Source organism: Chrysemys picta, chromosome 3, assembly GCF_011386835.1.
Source record: "Chrysemys picta bellii isolate R12L10 chromosome 3, ASM1138683v2, whole genome shotgun sequence".
NCBI lineage: Eukaryota > Metazoa > Chordata > Testudines > Emydidae > Chrysemys > Chrysemys picta.
This window is the reverse complement of record NC_088793.1, coordinates 37,529,475-37,539,487: the sequence shown is the minus strand read 5'-3', so window position 1 is coordinate 37,539,487 and position 10,013 is coordinate 37,529,475. Positions and strand designations below refer to the sequence as shown.

Below are 10,013 nucleotides of genomic sequence, written 5' to 3'. Positions count from 1 at the left end.
TGTCACAGAATAACATGTTATAATTTAGAATTTATGTTTCCGCACTTTAAGTTTAGCAAATTTAGAAACAAGTTCCTCCAAGTCAATGCTGTGAGCAATGTCATGTTCTATTGACAAGATAGATAGCCCAACAAGTCTTTATTGCAACATAGATGTTCGCATGTATGTTTTTATCAACTTGAGCTTCGAGAAGCTTCGCTCACCACTGGCCACAGAAACTGGGAGAGTCAAGAGGATGTGAAGAGCAATAACTGTGTTAGGGACACTATCTGTCAGCTTATTTTCCCATATGAAGTTCAATACATCTTGCGGTGATCAACTCCTTTGGACTCATCTTGCAATAGCGTGCAATTCGCTGCACAAGTCAAAGGCATCAATATCTTTGGATTCACCATGTTGCAAAGCTTGCTCCAGATTCAAACAATGTTCCATAATTTGCTTTGGTGTTTTATTTTGCAAACTGTGAACATCATATATGAAGCCAAATACTGAACTAATTTGCTGCATCAATGTGAATCTTTCTTCAACTGAATGTATTGCTGTGTCATTGACTGCAAAGTAAAAGTTCATTTTGAATTTTTCTTTCGGATTATAAATAGGTTTGTCATCTGCTTCATATGTGAACTGCTTCCTCTTCTTTCTAATATGGATTGGATCTGGTTCAAAAAGTGTCGGTACATCAAACTCCTCCGCAAGTTCACCTGCATCTACCAATGTTTTCTCAAAGGCTGCGTCACTTCTGCAGCCCACAAGAAACTTCTTCGTTTCTCCAAGTTGATTAATGGCATCACATATGTCGAATTCTTTTGCCTGATGTTGTTTGCTAGTCATGTTGATCTCAAACAATATGTCATACCACAAAACAAGAGAAACAAAAAACTAGAAATGGCTTTTGTAAGAGCCTTTGCATCAACTCGTGACATATTGCCAGATGATCGTGTTAGAGTAGTGTCTTCATAGATGTCTATCAGAGCATCATAGATGTCACTAAGCTGATAGCGAAGAGGTTTCAAGGCATCGATTTGACTTTCCCATCTTGTTTCACTCAATGGTTTAACTGTGAGATTAGATACGTGGCGTGTTAGAACTTCCCAGCGATGTGTAGAAGCTAATACACACACATACGTTGAACTAAATCAAAGAAGGCGGTTGCCTCCAAGCAACACTTTGCAGCATCATTAACAACCAAATTCAATGAACGTGCACTGCAAGGAATGAAAAAGGCTCGTGGATTAATATCCAAATTCTTCGCTGGACACCATTTTCTTTCCCTTTCATATTGCTCCCATTGTCGTAGCCTCGACCACACAAGTTTTCTATAGGCAATGACATCTCTTCTAACTGGTGAAGAATAGTTTCTGTCATACCAGCTCCAGTTGTCTCCATAAGCGACACAAATCCCAAGAAGTGTTCCTTTATGCATACTGATTCAGTCTCATTCTCCGTCTCTGAAGTAGGCCTATCCACAAATTGAATGATCATGGTCATTTGTTCAACGTGACCTGCATCTGGTGTACAATCTAGAATGATCGAAAAGTATTTTGCAGCACGAGCAGATGCTAGGATTTTTTGTTTGATGGCATTGGATAGAAGCTGAATAAGCTCATTCTGTATGTCTTTCCCTAAGTATTGTACATGCATCTCCTGGTCCTTAATCCTGCGAAGATGCTCATCCATAAGCGGGTCAAACAAAGCTAGATATTCAACAAATTTGAGGAAGTTCCCATTTTTTCATGTGTTCCCCGAAAGGCCAGGTTTTGCATACCAAGAATTCTGACCAAAGCAATCAGACGTTTTAGTATTTGCTGCCAATACTTTTCTTCTTGCTTAATCAAGCACAAATGTTCTTCATCAATTGTTCTCTTGTATTTCAATCACAGTTCAAGTTCCTTCCATGTTTGAACATTCGTCCAAATGTTCACTGCTTTTCTCGTGCCATGAAAGAATTGCAGACATGTTTTTCCAATCCCTTGAGCCTTTTTCAGAAAGAGATGATGTGCCAATAGTACTACTGCCAAACAACTTGCAGCAGAAGCAAAAGACAGAATCACTTGTTGTGGAATACTGCAGCCACTGATGGTGCATTTCTTCTCCATTAACAAGTCTACGTTTGTAATGAATTGTCGAGAATTTTCTTTGCTTACTATCTTTGGGAAAATCGAACTGCTGAACTTGTTCCGGCCCATGTTCCACCAGAATTTGTCAGACTTGATCATCGCATTTGGCCCAAGTAGCAGGATCACTAAAGCTCAAATTCAAACGAGTGACATTTTAGCTTTCACGGTCTTCCAAGTTTTGATCTTCGCGTGTCTCATTTGATTCATCTTCAATATTCAGATTATGTTCTTCAAACTCTTCTTCAACTTGTGAAACGCTCATCCCCACCTCCATCTCTGCTTGATCCTTTGGCATTGAACTACCTTCATCTCTGGCCAGTGGATGGAGATATTTCAGAAACGAACTTTCTTTCTTTCTTTCTTCTTTTTGCTTATCAGCCTTCTGCTTACGAAATTGTGCCCCAGACAATTTTTTTTTATCTGCCATGAGGCTGCATCAACTGAAAACGAAAAAAAATGAAATTTTATTCCTATCAGTTCTTTTTCTTGTTCACTATTAAAAGTAAAGGATAGAGAATACATGTCACTTACTATAAGGCACTATTTGAATTTCATCAACTGTTTGACATAAATATTAATTAAGAGATCAAGATGACTTTCCCTTAAAATTAAGCAATGTTGATTGTAATCAGATATACACCCTTTTTAGTCACGTATACTTACTTCCTTCATATCAAAATCTGACTGGGAATGCTGCAGAACCTATTCTGTCCAACCAGCCATGCACCTCCAAATGATTAAAAACATCAAATGGTACAAACTCAATTTGAATGAAAAGTTCCATTTTCTAACTAAATAGGTCACACACTCTCAAATGGTTGCCAAGTGCTCTCTGTGGTGGTATGCTCATCTGCTCTAAATGCCTACTAACTTCCCTGTGAGAATAATCTTTGACTTTGATCCAATGAAAGCAGGATGGAAAAGCCCCCCCCAGAAGACCTAAGACATGATGGCTGGATGACATAAACAGACACCTGTCCCTCACGGGCACTACCTCATAACATGCCAATTTTGTTCAGGACAGAACATCATAGAGGAATATTATGCATTCAGTGGTCTCTACTCTGGCCAAGCAACAGCATGACCACTAACCTAACCTAACCTAACGAGAGCATCCAACTTTTTTGACTGCTTCTTGGGCACTGGTGAGGGGTAGCGGTGCCAGACTGAGCCTGGTGACAGGAGTGCACTACAAGTCTACAAACCGAGGCGAGGTGCTGGGCCTAGAGTCCTGCTGAGACTTCAGTCCTGCGCCAAGTGGAGCACAGCCTCCATGAGGAGAGAACTCAAACAAATATCACGCTCCTTCTGCGTGATTCCCCAAAGCACTTCTTCAGGCAGCTGCTATGGGGGTCACTCACAGGCTTAGGCCTGCCTGTTGCAGGCATAACACAGCAGCAGGGCTTAAAACCCAGATACCGGGCATGACAGAGGCTGGGGCAGGGAGAGGGAGGCACTGGGGCAGCTCAGCTCTGCAGGCTGCCATCCTCTCCAGCCAATCATGCACAAGGAGAGCAGGAGCACGGACCAGCCACGGACCAAGGGGAGCAGGAGCACAGACGCCCGAGGTCGAGCTGTGGGGAAGCGCTTACCTTGCCCAACGCACGGGTGTTGGGGTCCTCTTTCTTCCTCCACCAGACTGCCGCCCAAGGCTCTTTTGTTCTCCGTGCCCCCTACTGGGGCTGACTGTGGAGGCTGAGGCAGGAGGCAGCTGCCCGTTTCCTTGCGCGAAGCCCTGCTGTTGCGCCCGTCGCCGGGCTCGTGCCACGTGAGTGCTAAGCGGAGCTGCAGAGCTCTGCCCAGCCGCCGGCACCCCCAACGGCAATGTCAATAATTGCATGGAGCGGCCGCTGCGCTGGGAGAGGGAGTCTGAGCCGCACATGTCAGCACGCCGCTGGCAGCCCAGCCCAGGAACGCTGTAAAAAAAAAAAAATTGGGGGCACCATTTTTTGGTGCCCCCAAATCTCGGTGCCCTAGACAACCACCTACTTTGCCTTAATGGTAGCACCGGCCCTGATTATAGCTACTATAGAACTTGGATCCTTTTTTTTAATACATGTAGTTTAAAGACAAACTGATTATAACAAAGATAACAATGGGAAGGGAGGAGCATCTTTTGATATAAAAATATTGAAGAATTTCCAAATATGAGTTTAAAGAATATTTTTTAATAATAAACATTAAGCTCCTACCAAGCAAGCTACAGGAGAACGCTCGTTCTTTCTGAGCTGTGATGTTAATAAGCTATTGTCACTCAAGGCGCATAAGTGGACATTGAGTTATGAGACACTGCTTTATTTGATAAATGACATTTCCAACTAGTATTTAAAAAATCAATTTCTACATAGTAGTTGTCATGTTTCACCTTATATTTGAACTGAAGTGCGTGGATGCTATGGTGAAACTCATGAGAATGCAGATTATCAATCATTTTAACCTTCTTCACAATTTTTTAAACTCCCAGTTTAGCAAATATTGAAGATAGTGGCAGATAAGACCGTAAGGATTAGGTGGAAAATGTGAAACACGTTAGCTGATCTTTACATATAAACTCTGTTGTTGCAAGCCCCACACACCTTTGAGCTGCAAAAGAAAGTCATAGATTCTTGTGGAAATAAGAAAAAAGTCTCTCTCTCTCTCTCTCACACTCACACTCACACTCACACACACACACCCCTCTTTTGGAATATCCTCTGTGGCAGTTGCTAATAAATTCTGGACTATAATAAGTAACATAAAACACTTTGAATGAAAACAACTGTAGATACAGGTTGATTTATTTATTTATTTTATAGTTGCTGTATCTATTTTTGAGCAGTGAGTGCATTTGGAGAAGAAGGGACCCAATCATCTGAATGCTCAGCTCCCAGTGGCTTTGTGGAGGTGCTCATCCTCTTACAGGACTGGAATCAAAGGGGAAATTTAGTTTAGGAAGGGAAGGAATTTTGCTTTGTCATCATTTAGACTGTAGATAGCCTTATTAATCTTTGAAGCCACGAGATATTTAAAATATACCGTAGTATTGCTTATGAAAGCCCAACAATTGTAAGATAGCGAAAATACATGTTCCTTTTACAAGTGGTAAATATATGGGCATAAGTAGGCCAAAGAGCTAGCTATGAATATGACAAGATACTTCTTGTTAATGAAAAAATAGGACTAAAACTATCCTTTGCTGAGCTATATCTGGACTCATTCTGAAAATTAAGCTTCAACTTTCATGTGAGTGTCACCTTAAATTGATCTCTAGGCTTTTCCAATCAATCTTCACACATTAGATTGCTAATTCTGAGTTATAACATCCATTTGACAGTCTACACTATGGATTAAGTGTGAAATCATGCAAATACAAGTCACAAATCACAAAAGAAGAGGTTAGCCTCTGGCATGCTTAGCTGACATCTCTTGAGAAATTTCTCAGAAACTGCTTATAGTATAGATCTTTGCCAAGATCGAAGTGCAAGATAGCAAATCCCTCTGGTCCAGCCTAACCCTTTCTACCTTAGTGCAATAATTGCCAGCAGGTCAGGAAAATTTGGTTTCTAGGGGAAATAATTTATTGAAACACCTTCAAGTGATTTCCAAAATGGAATTTGGAATTATGACTCTCTGGCTTATTAAAGTATTGATAGTTGTGATATTGACTTGCATCTAGGAAGTTTTACGTTATATTGCTAAATAACACTATAATATATAGAAGTAAAGGACAGACAAAACAGAAATTTGCTGTTTTGGTTGCAAAACAGCTTTGTTTGAACTATTGATTTCCCCCCAGAATGAAAACACAGCGGTCCAGATGCTCAGCTGCTGAAAATCAGTGCAGCTCCATTGTCTTCAGTGGAGCTATATGTCAGTATACCAGTTGAGTATGAGGTGTTTTAAATAAATAATACAAATACATCCTAAGTAAGCTTCCATTTTACATTGTGCTGTCAGCCTAAAGTATCCTGAAAGTCTTCACATACTGAGGGCGAATGCCTACCCTGTGGTGCACTAGTGCGCAAGGCTGGGCAAACGGGAAAAGGGAGCCCTTCCCACTGCACACACAGCCCGGCAGCTCCCTCCATAGTTCACAGGAATTGTGCTTGGTTAAAATGCTGGAGGATGCACCATGTCCCCAGGCTGTGCCTTGCCAAAACTGGCCTCAGGTGCAGGAATTCACTGGCAGATGGTTGGATATGCTCATCTCCCTTGCTCAGAGAAGCAGCAGAAGATTCCAGCCTGTGGATTCTTGTCTTCCACCCAGAACTGACCTTGGATTCACCTTTGAAAGAAGTGTTTGCTGCCCATCCTTGCACAAAAACTAATGGTAACTGATTCCTTTTCACCAGAGTCCTACTGCTATACACAGGGCTGGCCTAAGGATTTTAAGGAGGGTGGGAGAGATGATGCGTTGGAATACATATCAAACGTAGTAACTCATTTTTGTTACAAATGTGTGTCTTCCCAGCTTTCTGCTGCAGAAATGGAGCCCAGTTACTTTCCCCTTTCAGTCATAGGGATCAATTCATGTCAGTGTATATTTATTTATTATTATTATTTAGGGCTGTCTTCACTTACTTTAAAAAAAAATAACAAAGGGAGGGGACCACAGCTTCTGCTGTCACAAGTCTGAAGGCCAATGCTGAGCATCCCTGTGCCAGAAGATGTGCTGGGTATCATATATTAATTTCATTTACTGAACTGGCAATGTGTGGTGCTGCACATAAGGCACTGGACTGGGAGGCAGCAGACCTGGCTTCTATTACTGGCTCTCCTGCGGATTTGCTGCGTGACCCTGGGCAAGTCACTTCCCTTCTCTGTGCCTTCACTGAGGTCAAACTAGGTGATCTAGTGGCCCCTTCAGACCTTAAACTCTGTGAAAATGGACAAAGTAATATTCAAGCTTATACATATTTATGTATAAAATATATCAAAAAGACACTTATGTACTCCACGGCTGCCCCTCTCTGCACAGTTGTTCCATGGAGCGGATAAAGTGCAACCTGTTTTTGCTCCTGATCACAGGGCTGTGATTCTGGGGAGCCATTACATAGTTCAACCAAGGTCAGCTTTATTCCTCTCTGCTTCCCTGCACTTCCCTTGCATAAGGCAAGGGCACAGTCAAGCCTCAAGGCTTTTGGAGAGGGAGGGGCTTGATGGAGGTCAAGGCTTGAGTGAAGGTTGGGAGCTTTGTAGTCATTGATTGATGGGTGTCTAGCTGGTATTTATTGTTAGTTTCTTTGAATCACCTGCCTCCATTGATTCTCATGGGGCATTGCAGCTTCTATGCCAGCCTTTACTTTGGCCTGTGCTTGGACAGCACAAGAACTCCCTTGATAAATAGCTCTTGCTGCGTGCTCTGCAGTGAGCAGGTCTGGGCTCAGACCAAGAGGGAACTGGTCCATAGCTGACAGTCCTACATAGAGAACATTTTGCTAACAGCTCCCTGTCTTTTAAACTAAGGATGATCGAACTTGAGAGCTTCCACTTATTTGTGGTAATATGGCACAGGGAAAGAGGCATTGCCTCAAGTAAGAAGACCTGAAGCCATTTAGGGATTTAAGGGTCAAAATCTACACTTTACACTCCATCTAGAAACTAATAAGCAGCCAGCGCAGACCGTAGAGCACCTTGGCAAATGTCAGGAAATTTGTCTATAAGAGGCAAAATAAATGTTGTTTTTGGCAGGTTTCAAAGTCAACAAAGCATGCGCCTCACCCATAGAGGGATGAGAGGATTCTTGGCATTTATCAGACAAATTTGCAAGCTTGAAAATCCATCAGGAACTGGCCACTTGCCTACAATAATCTGTTTAATTACACTATGAACCTTGTAAGAAAGATAGGGTATAAAGCAAATCTTGGTTAAGCAAACTGCTTAGCTGAATACCCAGGCCACCTTTCTTCGGGTTTTTAGTTTCAATAGTGTAACTGTCCTTAGCAAAAGCATCCAAAAGTATAGGATATAAGGAGTTAAAAATAGTATTGGACTACAATTTTGCTAATATAAAAAAAATTGGTCGATATGATAACCATCCGGGTTTTCAGAATCAAATAACACAACCACAATAGACAATAACTGCTACTTAACCACTATTCTGGGAATGGATTTTGTTTAGGCTTTTGACTAAACGTCCCTCAAAATAGGACCTCACTTGTGTCAATTTAATTTGTTATGAGCTCTGCTGTTGGTAACACAACAGAGGAAAAACAATCCAAAGTTAAAGCATAAGACAATTGCTTACATACCAGTTCACTAAAGTCTCCATCACAATGGGTCCACAGAAGTCAACCCTTTTAACCTACTTCCCAACAAGTTACATTAGCCCCAAGATCTTATTAACACATCTAGACACAAAGAACTTGAAAGGTTGTCTGTGTCAGGCACTGCAAGTCTCAAGCTCAGGCCCCTAGAGCTGCCAAGCAGGTGCCTGATCCTCTGAGCCATGAAGCTCCAAGGACTAGTTAAGGGTACTGCTGCTAATACACCATCAGGAGAAGCTACAACCACTGACTTAGCAGGGTCAGATGACTAACAGCAGACTGCTGATTGGCCTCCACTTCCTCTTCCTGTCCCATCCCTTGTCTGAGCAATTAGTTGTGTGACCTGTTCCTGTCCAGAACTCTGAGACTGAGTCCCTGGTTCCTGCTACCATGCCTTGTCCCTGTCACTATGCCTGATTCCTGCATCCTTGCCCTGACCATAATTGTTGACTCTGGTATTAACCCTGGGTGTGACTTTGGATCCTGACTCTCTGGCTTTGATCCTTGGTGTGATTTCTGTCCCTGATTCCACTCCTGGCTCTAACCAAGTTGGTCAGGCAGCCTACATTATGGGCCTTAGTTGTCCTCTCACCATCCAGTCAGGGAACGAGGCATCACCTTTGAGGTCCTGCAACTGGGGCTAGAATTTTCCAGAGTCTTTTCCAAAACATCTTGTCACCCCTCTTGTGTCAGCCACATTAGGCGATAGCTGTTGGTACAACCACCTTAGGCCATACATTGAACACTGGCTGGTTTGCTTTGGTCAGCAACTTATCTCTGTAAGTACTTTTCATGGGTCCCTCTGCAGTGCATCAAATAGCCAACTTTGCATGAAATTCTTGGTCAAGTTGCAGTTTCTCCAACAACACTCTGCTAGCTGCTGAAATGTCCAGTTTAAAGTTCATATAGTTTATACAAAGTTCCTCCACATTCTTTGAACTTGTTTTAACAGTCCATTATACAATGCAAAGTCACTTCAAGAACTGTTGTTCTCCATCAGGTTGGAACAGCTGTATAAATATTCCATTTCTCTTCTCCTTGTTTTAACAACAATGGTGGGATCTTTTCTATGTATGGCTGAGTTGTGTCTGTGCCTTATTGATCAAACAGTTACATTTCTGAAACAACGAGGAGTCCGGTGGCACCTTAAAGACTAACAGATTTATTTGGGCATAAGCTTTCATGGCTAAAAACCCACTTCTTCAGATGCACGGAGTGAAAATTACAGATACAAGCATAAATATATATTGGCACATGAAAAGAAGGGAGTTACCTTACAAGTGGAGAACCAATGTTGAAGGCCAATTCACTCAGGGTGGATGTGGTCCACTCCCAATAATTGATGAGGAGGTGTCAATACCAAGAGAGGGAAAATTGCTTTTGTAGTGAGCCAGCCATTCTCAGTCCCTATTAATTTCAGTTCATTCATTTCTATTCATATTTCAATTCATTTGCAAAATTAACACCATCAAGTTGGGCTTGAATAGGGACTGGGAGTCCAGGTCTTCATGGGATGAGAAGAATGTCCATTTAATGCCTCTTGGCATGTCTTCTGTTGTACGCCTCATTACCCAGTCGATGACAATGTTGAAGATAATGTAATATACTTATAATTAATTAATCTTAATATTTTATACCAATATTTCAATTC

General features: G+C 41.9%; 1 protein-coding gene across 1 annotated transcript; it reads right to left on the bottom strand.

Moving 5' to 3' along the window:
* Positions 1 to 204: 204 nt before the first annotated feature.
* LOC101932202 (uncharacterized) lies at positions 205 to 1,728 on the bottom strand (the record flags this gene model as incomplete). Its single annotated transcript, XM_042848929.2, is given in 3 exon segments — positions 205 to 890; positions 893 to 992; positions 1,258 to 1,728. Coding segments are annotated over 3 exon segments (1,131 nt in total), but the record flags the coding sequence as incomplete, so codon positions are not given.
* Between the last annotated feature and the right edge of the window lie 8,285 nt (positions 1,729 to 10,013).